Source organism: Ambystoma mexicanum, chromosome 8, assembly GCF_040938575.1.
Source record: "Ambystoma mexicanum isolate Mex_15411 chromosome 8, UKY_AmexF1_1, whole genome shotgun sequence".
Classification (NCBI taxonomy): domain Eukaryota; kingdom Metazoa; phylum Chordata; class Amphibia; order Caudata; family Ambystomatidae; genus Ambystoma; species Ambystoma mexicanum.
The window spans coordinates 638,668,879-638,685,905 of NC_090929.1; the positions used below are offsets into that span (position 1 = coordinate 638,668,879).

The 17,027-nt window shown below is 45.9% G+C and overlaps 1 protein-coding gene across 1 annotated transcript in view; it reads right to left on the reverse strand.

Annotated features, from left to right (window-relative positions):
* Nucleotides 1-17,027, reverse strand: part of LOC138472262 (ATP-dependent RNA helicase DDX19B) — an 857,647-nt gene that overhangs the window by 261,057 nt on the left and 579,563 nt on the right. Inside the window, exon 9 of the mRNA XM_069610370.1 lies at nt 12,482-12,659. Within this exon, the coding sequence (XP_069466471.1) occupies nt 12,482-12,659 (178 nt within the window). The remainder of the gene's footprint in view (nt 1-12,481; nt 12,660-17,027) is intronic.

The window sequence follows — 17,027 nt, forward strand, 5'->3', positions numbered from 1 at the left end:
GCGAGCCAGCTTGAGATGTTCTTAATGTGACTGGGGTGTCTATATATAGTTCCTTAATTAAACTGAAGAGTTTTCGATCAATGCCCCAAGATGTTAACTTTTCCCACAATCTGGACGGCTGACCCGATCGAACGCACACAAGTAATCCACCAAAGAAACGTAAGCCAGCACCAGGTGTTCAGTCTCCACTAATAACTTAATGGGCCAAATGCAATGCACTGTGCTACAGCCCTTACGATAACCCGTTTGGGTCAGATCAAGCAATAGTCTGTTCTCACATCACCCCATCTAGGTCCCTCGAGAGTATTTTTGCAAAAGGTTTGCTGCTGGCGTCCAACATCAGCAGCAGTCTATAATTCTTCGGATCGTTTCTTGGGCCTTTATGGACTCGAATGAGAATGGAGAATCAGCAGCTTTCAGGAACGTCACCACACTTCACAATAGCTGCAAAGGCTTGGTAGAAGAACTTTGCCCACAACACTGGATCACTTTTGATCACAACATTTGGTAAATTATCCGGTCAAGGAGCTCTGATTTTATAATTAATCGATCTACTTCGTTCTCATCAAATGTAAGCTGACCTGTTCCTAAAAGCTACTGCCCTATGTGAATTTGCTCTGTTCTTTCAGCCTCTGTGCTGAAAGTTACCAATATATTTTGTCCAGGATGCTTCAGTTATATTCACTGGGGTGCACTTTTTCGCTATATGAGTGCAGTATCATTGACAAGCTCTTAACGTCTTTAGGACTAATGAATCTGTATATCATCTTCCAATTGCTTTTATTTAACTTCGGATGTCTCTAGAGATCTGGATTTGGTCTGCAGTTTTTCAGGGCCAACACCGTTTCCTCATGTTTTAAGGCTTTCGCTTTTGTAATCAATCGGGAACTTCTGCAATGTTCCTTCTTTAACTTATATATTATTGCATCATAAACATTCTCCTTATGATCTGGAATAAAGTGAGTTCTCATACCTAATTTGACAGCATCAGTAATCTTCTGTGCCAGGTCTGAGATAACTTGCAGAGTTTTTACTCCCTGCTCTCCAGCTTGCTGAGTCAACTACATCAACATTTTATTGGCATGGTCAATATTTGCAACCGTCCATCTCATACGATTGCCCTGCAAATTGGGTGTTGCTACTTCTTAATTGGGACCCTAGGGCGTGCCAGTGTAACTTACAGTGCCACGTGGTCACTCATGTTAAACTTCACCTCATACTTAGCCTTCCTTGTATATACATTTTTGGGTTGCGAAGATGGCATCTAGACAGGATGCTTGCCCTCTAGCTGGCCAAGTGCGCAAATTCAGGCAATCATCAGTTGGAGCTAATGGATGCATGCTGAAATCATTTAAGGCTATTGACCATTTTTTCCCTTTCTCCAAAAGGATAGAATGCCTTCTACTACACATGTTCATCTTAACACATACTATCATCCCCAAAAAGTTCCAACCTCTAGATCTTCCATTGATAAACAATGGGCATTGAAGTCACCTGCCAAAATCACAGCCTTCTCCCCTGGCGATTCTTCCTTGAACCATTTCGTCAATATCTTGGTTACACCCTCAAGTAGGTCATTAGAGGAATTTCCATCTGGGGGGTTGTACAAAGTCATAATCAGGGTTTTGAGTGGACAGTAAGAAAATTGCTGATCACCACAGCAAGAACATTTTTCAAGTTTAAACCACTTTCATGAAGGCACCACCTCGTAAATCGTTCTAGTTCCTATACACAGTCCACCAAAAGGTTGGCCTTTTCCTTTGCTTGCCAGCAGAGTTGTTAACATGAAGCCATCAGCAAATTTCCCACCACCCACGTCTCTTGTAACACAAAAATGTCCTCTGAATTTAGTAAAGCCCCTCCTTCAGGATTCACCATAAAAGAATAGAACACCCTCATGTTCCAAGACATACATTTGGTTCCACGCTTTGGGGACTTGGTCAATAGTTTGTGCTCTGCATAGATCTCACCTGTGCACTATAACCATGGCCCCCACCTTTTCCTTGCATATCATATAAGAAAAAATGAATTTTGTTCAGGAAGTGGCGTTAACTCAGGGGTTGTGAGATTAACCTGCATCTCAAACCCCAATTGCACAAACTTATCACAGTAGGCAATCACGTTGGATAATAATTGGTGAGATGAAGGTTGCTACAACTCAGTTGGTGCTACTTCCCCCATCTTCGGCATGTCCACCTTCTTAATATCTGCAGAAGTTATTATATTTAGGTTCGGAATCAAATGTACTAGTTGTAACAAGTTTGATCAATTTAAGAAGGGACGATTACTAAAGGTGAACAAGTTACTTACCAACTGTAACGTTCTTTCGACTGGATGTTCTTCCCACGTATTCCTCATCTATGATATTCGTATCTCACAAATATCAGATGAGGAATACGCGGGAGGACACAATCCATTAGAAAAAATAATTCTGTTAAAAGAATTGCATTTGTGGGGAGTCAAGCATTTTGCTGGGGGTATATTACATCCTTCGGTGGTATTGTACCGATTCTGCTATACCAACTGTCGTTTTCTATAAAATGACCTGGTTTCCCTTAATTTACATGACCCATTTTGTGGGTTAGCGTTCAGACTGAAGTTTATAGTCCTGTGCCTGGTCAGCCTAACGGTCACCACTCTTGCTATTGGTAGTCTGACACCTTAGTCTGTTTCTGAAAACTATTATAAGCCAGGTGGTGGGTATCTTCCCCTCATTCACAGTAGCCAGCTGCAATTCCGACATCTCTGGATAGAATGTGCTTAATGTTGCGTCGGATTTTTGGCTTTATCTGTGCTAATTTGCACTATTATTTAGCAGTCTTTACCTTTGATGCATATTTGCCCAGTCACAATTCTGTTTTTCCGAAATGTTTTGCGACACCTAGAGAGGTAATTCAGTGTCTACGTTTGAACCCTCATTTATGTATGATGAACTAGAAGGGAGTGACAATGGTGTACCACAGTCTGAGAGCAATGACATATTGCACCCCAGCACTTCGTTGTACAGCATTGGGGCTGCGGTCCCCTGGTTGTTTGCGATATAAGATCTACTACTCTCGCCAGTATACATTTTAGATCACATGGTTCTTGCATCAATGTGTCACACAAAGCAAATATAGCATCCATGTTTTATATTTAAGAGTGTTGTGTGATAATACCCGTTTCATTCATTTTCCTAGTGTTTATTCAGACCTATAATAGAGTATTTTTGTACTTTGATGTCTAGGTGTAATCATTGTAGATTTCACTGTGTGGACTCATTGTGGACTCCTGAATTCCCAGAGTTCCTCTTAAATCTTCCTCACCCGAGAGCCTCCCAGCACTTTTTGCTGACTTGTGGATTGTTTTTCTATTTGAGTGAGTGGGAAACGTTTTCCCCACTAACCCTTTTTTACTTTTACGGGTGTCCCTTTTAGGACTCTCCATACTTTATTTTTGCAATGATACTTTCCTATAACTTTTTGGGCATCTTCATTTTCCCACTGCAGCACACATTTTCTGTGCAGTGTTGCTAGGGTGCCCAGTGGTCTCCCCTTTTATTTTCTCTTGGTTTCCTTGTGTGAACTACTGTTCCCAAGGATAAGATGCTTTTTATCCTTTCTACAACCCCCATTGTGAGATCAGCACCCCAACCTTATTTTGAGTGCCGAGGAGATACATAGTATCCCCTTTCTCACTGCTCCTGTAGCATTTCTGTTATTGACAAGCTTACAATTATGGTTGGTGGCAGTGGACGTGTTCTACTGACTTGTGTGATTTTTACTCGCAGGCTGTCAAACCAGCTGCTGTAATGCACAGAAGGGTCACCATTCATCTTGAATGGTGGCATCTTTCTTTTTTTTTTTTCGAAATTTTTAGTTTGCTTGTCCTTGGGTTGTCTGCCATCCTCAAAGGGGCAGGGGTCCTGGTTTTATTTTGGTTTTCAGCGGGAACACTGTAGCCCACAGAGGCTCCAGAGGACAGGAAATGAGTGACAAGTTCGAAACTCTGCAGCCCTTTGTCTTGTGGCATGCGTGCCTGGAACCAGTCCTAATTGGGAGGCTGGCTGTCTTAACAGCCACCCCCCAAAGTTTGAATGTAGCACGTGTGCCGATTGGTTGGGTTCCTGGATAAATGGCTTGGATCTGGAAGCTGAAGTCAAGCCGACCACTGGAGCTGAAGCCAATGAGGAAGAATAGAGGACGGCTGTAGCCGATTCCAACGACCAGAGATGCCTGCTGTGTAAACGCTGCCTTTGCCGACCCTTCTTCCATGTGAGCTGGGAGTCCTGAAATTGGAGACGCGGGACCAATCAGTCTTAAGACCTGAATTGTGAAGGAGTCAGTCTACTAGCTCTTCTTCACTGCCGAGGTACTGTGTGGCTTGAGGTAATACTAAAGTATGTGCGACACTCGTGTGGCTAGGGTGGCAATTTGTGTAGTTGTGAGTTCATCCATACCATTCACCCAGGCCCAACTCTGGGAAGCATCTAGGGAGCCTTCTACAAAGTCCCTGAACACTTCCACTAACTCTAAAAGTCTGTTACTTGTTCGACAAGAAATCCTTTGGAACTCTGACTTTCCTGCATTTGAGCCTTATGACCTGCCTAATGTTGGTCCCTGGACCACCAGGATTCCCCTTCTGCGTCTGAGAAGACTCATGCCCCAGAATAGGGAAGGACTGCTAAAGATAAGTCCTCTGAAGAAATTATAACAAGTGTTGAAAAGTACTTACATGCTATGTGTTAGTGCTGCAACAGCATATTCCTGAAATACAATAAGTGATAAGTGTTACAAAGTTAATTACCTTTGAATTGTGTTCCACTATTCTATAAAGTAATGTTGGTAACTGCATATTCCTGAAACAGAATAAGTTACATGTGTTGCGAAGTACTACTTACTATTGTGGTAGGGTAACTATTATTCCTAACATGAGAATAAGTTACTTTAGTCATGTACTTACTTGCAATGTTAGTAGTATCACTATATTATTCATGAAACTGAATAAGTAATAAAGTTCACTACCAATCGAGTCTGCTTACCTTGAATTACATCCTGTCATTCTAAAAGTATAAGAATATGGTTTCATTCTGCTTGACTAGCATGCTGCCATTCTAAATTTGATTTTATACTTTGGTTTACTTACCATAAGTATTGTGTTGGTTTTTATATTGTGTTTATTACCTGGGCCTACACAGAGCCGGTTGCATAGTGGACCAACGCTCCTCTACATCCGAAACCGAACGTACAGCTTGAAGACATTGATCGAAGGTGGGAGCAACAGGGTGCAACCTAAGTAGCAATATACAACGAGCTGCGAGCAGCATACAGAGACCGGCCAACTTCCTGTAGTTACGACAGGTACATGGGAACTCATGGAACCAGCATGCCATTGGGGTCGGTGCAATAGTACAATCTAGCATCTGGGATACAGCATCAAAGACCCCCTCCCAGAAGGTAACAATTCTTGAACAGGACCAGAGCATGTGAATGTAACCAGAATTGTCAGCAGTGTATCTAGGGCACACAGAGGGGCGCTCCGCTAACATACGGTGCAGCCTAGCCGGGGTGTAGTGGTACCTGTGCAGCACCTTCAAATTGAACCCAGGCAGGCAGTTCCAAGTCACTGTGGAATGGATGAGGGGCAGGTGCCTACCTGCCTCCAAAGTCTGTCACACCCTCATTGTGACCCCAGTAGGATCAGTGGGCTCCAATTTCATGCTTGAGGAGGGGAGAACCAAGGAACGGATGTCTAGATTCCCGGCCGCCAGACACTCGTTTGACAGGAGGATGAGATGCGCCAGGATCCAACCAAAACACTGCAAAGTGAGCTTGGGCAGCTATCCAGGAATGCTCAAAATTAGGGGCAGCGAACCCTCCCTCTGCATAAGGGGTGGCTAACATATCCAATTTCAAGCGGACCGCACCTGAGTGCCATGGAAAGCTATTGATTGCTAGAGTGAGTTTCTCAAAGAATTCAGTCCCTGGTCAAAGGAGGACGTTTTGAAGTGCTGAGTAAAGGTGTGAATAGAGCTCCATGTAGCTGCTTTGCAAATGCTGTCAAGGGGTACATTTGCAATGAAGGCCAGAGTGGCTCCAGTACCTCTTGTAGAGTGGGCCCTTGGCATAAAAGGCAGTGTTTTATCTGAAAGGGAATAGCACAGTTGGACACATCTGACTATCCACCTAGAGATGGCATTCGTAGAAACGAAAATCTCCTTCTCTGCCTGGAGCTATGGAGACGAACAGCTGATCTTTCTTAGCGGTCTGGTCTTGTATACATAGTAAAGGACTGCCCTCCTCACATCTAGTGTGTGGAGTTTTACCTCAGCAGAGCTCTTGGGTTCTTGGAAGAAGGCTGGTAGCTCAATAGACTGGTTAACATGGAATTTAGAAATGAACTTCGGTGAGAACCTAGGGTGATGTGTAAATCCAGTTTATCCTTATGAATCGTAAAGAAAGGTTCCTGCACTGACAGAGCTTGAATTTCACTGACCCTTCTTATGGAGGTGATGGGTACCAAGAAGGCAGTTTTACAAGTCAGGTGTTTGACACTAGATGTGTGCATGGGCTCAAAGGAAGGTCCCATGAGTTTAGCAAGTACCACATTAAGGTCCCAACCTGGTGGTGGGTTAGAAATTGGAGGGTGGAGTCTCTTGACCCCTTCCATAAATGATTTAACGACTGGCACTTTCCACCATGACACCTTGTTATGGGAAGTGGTGTAGGCTGATAAAGTTGCCAGGTGTTACTTTAAGTGAGTTAAACACCAACCCTGCATCCAGTAGGTGGAGCATATAGGAGACAATATTAGGAGTAGTACAATCAACTGGGTCGATTTGCTTATTCCGGCACCAAATAACGAATTGTTTCCATTTGTCATAGTAACAGTGCCTAGTGTTTGGTTTTCTTGACTCTTTCAAGATATCCATACATCTCTGGGGTAATTTGAGATATCCAAACTCTGACTTCAGGAGCCATGCTGCCAAGTTCATCAAGTTGGGCTGAGGATGCACCGTTAGCCCCTCGTGCTGGGAGAGTAGGTTGTACCGGCACAAGAGCTTGATGGGGTCGCACACCACCAGTTTGCATAGGTGTGGATACCATGGTTGTCTCGCCCACATAGGAGCAACCAGGATGAGCGTCATCGGTTCCTTGTGGATATTGTTCACCACCTTCATCAGAGGGGTTGGTGGAAAACCATAGGCAAACATCCCTGACCAATTCATCCATAGGGCGTTCCCCTTGGAGCCTGGCTGGTGGAACCTGGATGCGAAGTCTGGGCATTGCCTGTTTTCACTTGTGACAAATAGGTCTATAGTGGGGAAACCCCACTGAGAGAAGAGTTCTCGTACGACCTCTTTGTGTAGTTGCCACTCGTGTTCCTCTGGGAGGGGATCTCTGCTCAGAGCATCTGCTAGCAAGTTGAGTTCCCCTGGAACAAGTTGGGAGGACAGGTAAATCTTAAGTTTGAGTGCCCATTTCCAAATTTTCTGGGCAAGCTTGGACAGATTGGGAGAATGAGTGCCCCCTTGTTTAAGGAAAACATTGCAGTTGTGCTGTCTGTAATGATCTGCACTGACTGGTTGGATAAGAGGGGTTCGAATGCCCGAAGCACTCTGAAGACTGCCAGAAGTTCTAGCAGATTGATGTTGTTCTGAGCCACTGTGTGAGACCATAGACCCTGAGCTGTATGGTGAAGGTAGTGGGCTCCCCACCCTGCTAGGGAGGCGTCTTGTGACAACGGCCTGTATTTCTGGATCGTATAAGGGTTTCCCTTTCGTAAGATTCTCTTGTCCACCAGAGAAGACTCTGTCCAGTGTTGGCGAAATGACCACTAGATCATCCCACTGACCACTTGCTTGAGAACACTGTTTCGCCAACCATTCCTGCATGGGTCGCATGCACGCGTGGGGAACCAGGTAAATGCAAGATGCCATCCTGGCTAGCAAACACATCGCTTTGCGCACCCTTATTTCGAGATCGGCCTGGTATTGAGGAATTTGCAGTAACATATTTTGAATTCTTTCCTCTGATGGAAAGGCCAAACCCTCTTGGGTGTCTAGGAGAGCTCATAGGAACTGTTTTGGAGGTGCTTGGCACCAGACTTGAAATTTTCTCGTTGATTGAGAAGCCCAATTGGAAGAGGAGGTTGATTGTTCTTATGATGTTGAATCTGCAAATTAGGGGGGGCTCCCCTGTAATGAGCCAGTCGTCCAGCTAAGGGTACACTGGGATTGCCTCCCTAAGCAGGTGCACCGCCACCACTGCCAATACCTTGGTTAATACCCTTGGACCCGAGGCTATTCTGAAGGGCAGCACCCTGAACTGGTAGTGCTGGTTGTCTATTTTGAACCGCAAGAATCTTCTGTGCACTGGGAACATTGAAATATGAAGTGATTCCCCTCCCATGCGTGGTTGAAGGTGGAAATGCACCCCCTATTGGGAATGCATGGGAGGGGACCTGAACGTCACTATTTACTGGATGGCGTACCACCTCTGGCGGCGCTGCCTCTACCCCTAGTGCGGCCCCTGCGCTTCCCTCTGGGGAAGCCCTGTGAAGATTGGAACTGATTGTTGCCCCATGAGGTTCCTTGATTTTGATAATAGTTTAACCCCCTCTGGGCGCGTTGGCCCCGAAAGCGATGAAAATTATTGTTTCCCCTCTGTCCTGAGGGTTTATTTGTGATTTGGCCAAGAGATTTTAGGGTCTCATACTCATCCTTAGCTGTCTTTAAGGCTTCCTCCACTGCTTGCTCTACCGGCATGTCCGAGTGGCTTGGGTCCAGGTTTGAACCCAGACTGCCTCAGCCAAGCATGACGCTTTATAACCGTGCCTTCGGCTATTAATCTTCCAGCATTGTCTGCTGCATCACAGTTTGTCTTTAGTATGCATCCTTATACAGACCTTCCATCTGCTGCCAATTGAGCCGATTGGCTCTTTAGGGGTTCGGGTGCAGAAGACACTAAAGCAGCTACTGTTGCCACTGGTGGCAATTGTAGCTTGCCAAAAGAGTGGCACTGTTGGGAATACGTGACTGACAGGCAGAGATGGAGGCAACCTTTCTACCAGGAGCGTATAGTTTTTTGCTCTACTTAACAGGAGGTGCTTAGGAAGAAGCAAGCAATATACCTGCCCTCTTTCTGGTGGTTGTTGCAACCAGGGAATCCGGTTTTAATTGCCCCCTAATGTACAGGAGGTCAGAGGGTGCGGCACGGAATAGTTTCTCGACTCACGGATTAACCGCACGAGTGAGACTTGGGGTTATGAGCCAGGGATCAATCCTACTCTGGATGGATTTTAATATAGGGATGGCCTGAGCAATGGCTCTCCTGTCTCCTAGGATCCCTTCAGCGAAATCCATATCTTCTTGGACCCCCGGTGTGTCAATATGAAAATGTGCTGCTGCTTTAGCTAGTACCTTATTGAGGAGAGGTTGATTATCTACCATTGAGTCATGCATTGGGGCGTCTTTGGGAATCGGGGAGTCGAGATTGTAGGCCTCAGCCTCATCCTCCTCGTCCTAGTCATCCCCATAATAAGAACGCTGTCTGGTCTTCCACCGATTGTGGTTCAGTTTCTTCACAATATAAATCCGGGTGGTAAGATTCGACCACCAAAGGGTCTGTGACCAAGCTCTGCGTTGGGGCATCAGAGCGGGGTTTTTTAGCAGGGGGCTGAGAGTCTTTAGACCTCGAGGGGGCAGAGGTAGCCGGGGTGTTGGCGTAGCTATGAAAGTAATTAGGGTCTTTTTCATAGAGGTCTGCCATAAATGACATCCTTTTCATGACCCTGTCAATATCAGCTGAATTCCATTCTCTGGAGCTAGGGATAACATGTTCTGGTTGCTCTTCCATGCCCATATCTTGAGCAGCGGGAGGAATGACTTCTCTCTGTTGTAGGGTCAGGGACCTTGGACTTTCGCATATATTTAGGGGCCTTCTGTTTATCTTTATGAATATGGTGTTCTGAAGACATTTTATGCTGTTTATCCCCCTTCCCATGACTAGAGGAATGTTTTCCAGTATTTTTGGGGGTCTCCAAGGGATTTGACGCATGGCGTCGAGATTCTGAGGTTGTACGAGATTCAGAGGTTGTATTGGAGGAAGGACGTCGAATCTCGGGTGCAAACGCTACTTGTCTTGACTGAGGATTGAGGTCGGAATCGTCTTCCGACGACCGGGCCTCAGGGGTTATTGAAAGTGACACCTTTATCAACTGCGGACGGTTGGTCTTTGTCGTGAGGCGAACAGGAACGCCCAGAGGACACACATTTAGTAGACCGCTCTCTTGGTGTCTTCCGTTGCCGATCGCTCGACACGCGTGTCGAGTCACGGCCCAGGCTGGTGTTTAGTGGAGGTAGTATGTGTTGCGCTCTTGCCACCGTGTGTTGTCCCCACAACGTGGCCGCCGGCCAGTCCTTCGGGGTCAGGGGCCTGCACGTGGGTGTCCGAAGTCACCCCTCTGCCCTCGCCATCTGATTCGGCGGCGTTGCTGTCATCGCTGAACGCTCCCTCCACTTCCATGGCCTCTAGCTGCCTGGCGTAGTGGGCCCAGCGTTTAGTCGAGCGGTCTTTAACGGTTTTCGGCTTGAAGAGCTTGCAAGCTCGACAGGTAGCCTCGGGATGGTCTCGTGGGAGACACAGATTGCACGTATTGTGCTGGTCTACCCAGAGAAACTTCCTGTTACACTTTGGGCAGAACTTAAATGGAGTACTCTCCATATGTTATAAAATGGCAGCGGGCGGGTGTATGTAGGAAGAAAGGTGGAAAGAAGCCTGTTCTGACCACCCCTCACTCTCCCTACTGTACAGGGCCGAGGCCAGAGGCCTTCCAAGGCCCGACTTCCGTCGTGGCAGTTTTCGATGGCTGGTTTCCTCGATCTTCACCGGCATCAATCTTCGGCGTAAGGTGGAAGTAAATGGGGAAGTTTAACTGTAATTGAAAGACTAAATGGCTAAAGACAAGGGAACATGCGTCCAACTAGTATGGCGGAAAAAATCAATCTAAGGGTCCTACATGCGTGAGGGATCATGGGTACAGGGGATGTCACACTAGGGATAGTATTACTGGCACGCCCTGGTTCGACGCCCCTTTTCGAGTTTTGAAAAACAAACTAATACTCGCAGCTTCCACTAGATGTCGGCCTATGCACAGCATGTGATCTAAGCAGATTCCACAAGCCTCAGTGTGTGTTTGTGTAATGTGTAACATATATATTACACACTTCTGACTTTATTGTGCTTTCATTTATGGTATGGCTCACCTAGGTTATCACTTCCAGTGTTACAGACCCAGAATACTAGGTGTAAAGTTGATTTCTTCTATTTGAAATTAACTGCCAAGAGCCTTCAACTTCTGGACTTCTGTCAACTCCTGAGTTCTCAGGTGGCTCCATCTTCATTTTGTTGATAGTTTTGTTATTTAGTGGTTTTGGCATATGTGTCGATGCTACCTTGATTTTTACATGCTCCTTTCGTCATAATATTCTGTACGAGTCCCCAACGGTGATGTGTCCAACAGCACAGTGCACCCCCTGCATTGATCACCTCTTCAATTCGGGGATCAACGTATAAATAGTGTTAGCAAGGGGAGCAGGGTCAAGCCCACCAGGGGATCAGATTTAGGTTACTGTGGGCTGGGCCTTTCCCTCAAAGGCACAGAAGGTGGTTCAGGTATACAATGCTGGCGGAGTCTCAAAACAAACAAATGTGGGCTGGTGCTTAGGGGGAGGAAACCAGAATATGCTGCAGTCTTTGGTGATGGCTGAACATTTTTTCTAAAGAACAGGTGTGCTGGGAGATGGATATCATAAATGAGGAATATGTGGGAGCAAGACAACCATTAGAAACAAGATACACTTTGCTGCTGATGAACACTGATGCAAAAAGATTTCAGGGGTCACTTGCAGTTTCATGTAGAAGATTGTGCCCGAGCAGTTTGGGCTAGATTGGCCCTTTGAAGTAGGGCCAAGTGTGATTTGCATATGACTTTGCCCTCCAATAAAGGTACGGCATGATTAGAAACAATGGAGAGTTGCTTGGAGCCTGGTCAGTGGTTTTGATTAATTCCAAATCTTACATCCCCCTTCAGATTTACCTCAAATGCAGGTTAATCATGACTGATTCTAAATTGCATCCCACAGGTTCCTGGTTCCCTCCACACAGTGACCTCTAATGCTCCAAGAGGAAGGAATTAAGCGTTGAGAAAAGCCTCACAAATGGAGAGACTAGATTTATCTTATATGTAGGAGGGAATGAGATTTAGTGATTAAGAACAGACTGGCATTAACACCTAGGATTGTCAGATCCATACAAAGATTCCCATAAATAGATAAAATCAGGGTTGAGGTGGAGGAAGGGTATGTCAAGACAGTCTCCAAACTCTCCTTGCTGAATCCAGCTGCTATATGGTATTTATAACTGTTGGACATGTGAAAATGGTTTGCTGTTAATGAAGCGGATTCATTTTTGTATACAAGGGTCATGCACTGAACTCCTACCTTTGAATTCGGACGCTTTGATCCTGATGACCTTGTGTGGCGATCATGACATCTGCCTCATCCAAGACAAACACTTTTATTCGTTTGGGATCGATGAACTTTAGTTTAGAGCACCAGTCCAGGACAGTGCCAGGTGTTCCAATTACAATCTGCTCCTGAATCTTTACACCTCTCTCCACTGAGAGAAGAAAGGTGGAAAGAGGAGATGCATAGCAACAGAAAGAGAAAGTTGTGAATAAAGGGTAGGAGAAACAGGAGAAGACAGACCAAGGCAGATGGCAATTAAATGAAGATTACAGAGTCAGGGAATAAGGGGGGGGGGGACAATAGGGAAGAGAAATAAATAGGGCATTAGAACATACTCAACCCAACATCCTCAGTCACTAAATACACATACTTTTCATAATCATACACAGATTTATCTTGCTCACTTGGGTTCATAGAATAAGTAAATAAAGAAATAGGTATCCAAGCAGGTAGTTAATAGGAAAACCACAAATGGTTTAGTGATTCTATAGTGGTTAATCAGGTTGCAACTCTTTGGGAAGTCTGATCAAACAACATTAGAATCTGAATGCCATATGTTTTCACAATGGGACTAATTCTACCCATACTACTGTAAAATGCCTACCATAACATAGGAGCTCTGTTGAAATGGTCACACAGAGCGCTAGGGCTGCTGCAATACAATCCAAGTAAAACACTATAAACACCTGTGTTCTGAAGTCCTCAGACTCACCACCTCTACCTTTATGAGTTGGCCTGCACCAAAGAACAGATCCTTATTCAGTAAGAGTATTTATTATTTTAATTATTTTTATTGGCATTTAAAACACCACAAAACAATTACCCAAAACCCCTTTGTTCCCTTCCCTCCCCCAGTACAGTCAAACAATTTCCCTACATTCTGGATGTTCGGTGACGGTCCATTGGAAGTGTTCTGTTGTGGCCGTCATGTGTAGGGGAGGACTGGTCCAAGACGACCCCCCCTCGCCTGCACTTTCTCCCCAGGTGAGGACTATGGCTCTCTTGGGCGTCCCCTCATGCCACCCGGGCCCAGGTGGTAGAGGGCTCACCCACTCGAGACATTGCCCGCACGTATTAATTGCCCACACGTATTAAAATTTAGCTAGGCCTAGAAACCATTTTGTCTGGTAAAGATGGTGTGAGCTCAGCGCACTGTAGCGCGGCCCCCACCCGTGGAGGGTTTCAGTCATCCTTGTTGCCGCAGCACCCTGGTAGATCCGCTGCGAGCACGTTCCCACGAACCAGACGGACATGAGCTAGTGTAATACACTAACATTGTAACAGTTCACCTCCCGCAGTGTATCGTATCATCGCTCCCAGCATGACCCGGCCAGCAGGCCTAGGCAAATGAAAAGAACAGTAAAATGGTCGTCACATGCCAGACAATATTTGTATATTAATGTTGAGACTACTTGCAAGGAATGCTTTCCTCTCATAAAATCCCTTATATTACAGAAGCCTGTAAGATGTATAATTACAAGAGATCATGCCCCCATGATATAAGCGATGGGGAGCATGTACCATTGCAGTTGGGTACTAATAATAACGGCACGCACCAGGAATCTGGTTGTTACGTGCATGACTGGAAAACTTACACCCCATGGGCTCGTACCATAACTGAACTAATGCTGCTAGAGGACACAAGAAAACGAATGTAACCATACAAAGAACCTATGTGAAGAATGCATGGGAAGGGCATGTCATGTGTGCATGTTCAGGCCGCACATGTGCCACCACCGTCACGAACAGTGGCGGGTTACTTTCTATGTTCTCCTCCAATCCTAACTCTACCTCACTTACTGCAAATATATATGCATATAACTAAATACTGTACTTGTTAAAACATAATGTATGAATAAGGTGTTCAGACTGGGTATAATCGAGACACATCCAGCAAAGCTTAAATGCATGTTTTGTATTACGCTGGATAAGTATTATAAGAGTGTTCAAATGTTTGTGATGTTTTTACCTAATTCGGCAACACACGAGGGAGATACCTTTGTGAAATACGTGCAAGGCCATTCCCCCTCCCACCCTGCGAAGGCTGCCAAGGCATGAGAGCTGAAGCCGCGCAGCACTGCTTTACCTCCCCCAACCAGACTGGAGCCGCTTCAAAGATTTGTAACCCCCTCTGTAGCACCCAAGGCCACCACCCGCCACCTGCATTATTTACAACACAGCCGTAAACCTCTGCCTGAACACACGCGCCCCCTCGTAAACCTCACAACCCACCGGACCATCACAGACTTATGGCCCTGTGCAATCAAGACACCCAACACTTTGACAACACACAGCGGAACATCCATAACAACTTCTAACAAGGCAGAAAGGCATGTACCGCCCGTCCCAGGCCCCGAAGCTTAGCCCCACGACCTATGGCCCCGGTCAACAGGACACTGGTAACCATGCCCTGACGTATTACCACCAGTCCCCTCACAAGGTGCATTCCTCCTGTGTTGCATTAACCTGTTGTATAACCTATCGAAAGATTTACTAAAGAAAATAATACCAGAATGTTTGAATGACTGCGGTGTGCACGGCTTAGGGCTAACAAGTCAGGAAAAGACATTCATCTCTGCCACTGGCCACGATGGCCCCACAACACCGCCTGGATGAACTCCGCCACCCGGCCAGGCCCAGCCCAACCCACGAGGCTGCCCAGTGACGTCTTCCAGCCAAAGCCAACCCCATCACAGCAGCACCTATAGTTAGTCGTCGCCACCCAATCCCCATGAACTTGTGCCCCCTATAGTGTGTAGGTTCTTATGACGTTTTTTGTAAATATATACGCCTGTCTTTGCTATTGTCAGACAGAGCGCTCTCGGAGTTTGCAGAGTTCTTTGCATGCCCTATTCTGATTGATAAACTCCCATTTACGCTCACCCGCACTCTGTCTTGGCCTTATTCCCATCCTGGGAGAGTCCTTCATTGTCTCTCATTGCGGGGAGGATCGTGCTGTTTGGGGACGCTTGCCTTCAGTGGTGACCCCGATAGCGTGATTTTATTTCTTCCTAAACCCATTATAACCGTCCCCTTTTTGGCACGAGAATCTCCGGTCGAAAAGGGATACGCACGGTGAGCCGGCTCCGGGAGGCTGCCCGCCAACGGCGACCGGTACACTAAGAAGTGCGCACTCAATAGAGAAAGGGTACGGGATCCCGGTTGAAAAATCCCCTTTGAGTACCGCTCGCCGGAGCCGGGGCTGACTGTTGAGCTGACGGCGACACTGCCTGGACGGACCCAGTTTCGGAGACTATCGGTTCAAGACGGGCACGTGAGTACTGAGTGAGCGATTGTAAAGGGAGCGGGGAGAGAAGTGTAGGACAGGGAACGAAAAGGGGATACGAAGAGACACTAAAAGATTATTCTAAAATTTCCTTTCTTTTTCTTTGCATATGGCCATTAGGATTACGAGGTGAATAAGAGATAGAAGTGACGGGAACCTAGCTCCGAAAGGGGGTGGAAGGCGGCGCCGCATAGTGCTATATTGACTAGTGCTGGGAATATATGACGAAGTGAAATACAAGGTAAAAGTGTTCAGCAAAAGGGGGCACTGAGAATATATTAGTGATCGCTACTACTTCTTCTCTTTTTTCTTTAGGGGTAGGGGGAGAATAAAAACGGAATTAGCACGAACTTGGGAGAAAAGTAAGAGAACAAGGGTCCTACTAAAGGGGGGAGAGCAGGTTAAAACCGATAAATATATGCATATGTGCTAAGTAAGATAGACAGGGACAGCCGGCTAGGGAGGAAAGGGAGGGCAGCGTGAATGGTGTACTAAGTGTTACCAAGAGGTGTGTGCACCTCGTATGTGTCAAGGGATGACTTTGATGTTGCGAATGTGTAAAACGGCTATAAATGTATAATTGTTAAATGGTCATGGTAAGTGTGACCGGATAAAACTTCTTGAAGGCAACGTTGAGACAGTGACGTGAGTGGGTGCCTTTTGATTTCCGGGTTGATGTTGTCAAAATAAATGATGGGTTGCTGTTGTATGCGTCCCCCAAAGAGAACAAATTAGAAACTGTGTACAGTCTGTTCCGTGTTGTGCAGTAAAGGGAGGGAGAGCCCAACCGAGCATAACATTGAATGTGAAGTAGAATACTAAAAAATAATATCGATACTACATTCACATTGTAGCTGTAGACACACACAGCGACACATAAGCACTAGGAGGACACAGAGATGGGGGCTGAAACACCCTTATTACATATTTGTAAAAATCTTCCAGGGTACGCGGAGCGGATTAAGAAATATCACGACCAATGGGTAACCGAGTTGAAAGGAGAGGGGCTACCCCAGTTATGGCCAGAGGGAGGATCATTTGACAAAAGCATTCTAGATACGGTAATGACATGCATTTTCTTGAAGTACCGAGGGAAACAGCTGCAGAATAGGAGGGAAATATTAGATCTTTGGCGGTTATTTGAAGAGGTACCACCGCCTAAAGCGCCAGCATCAAATCCTGATCTCCCATCTACTACAGACAACCCACTGATGTTACAGAAAGATATCAAAG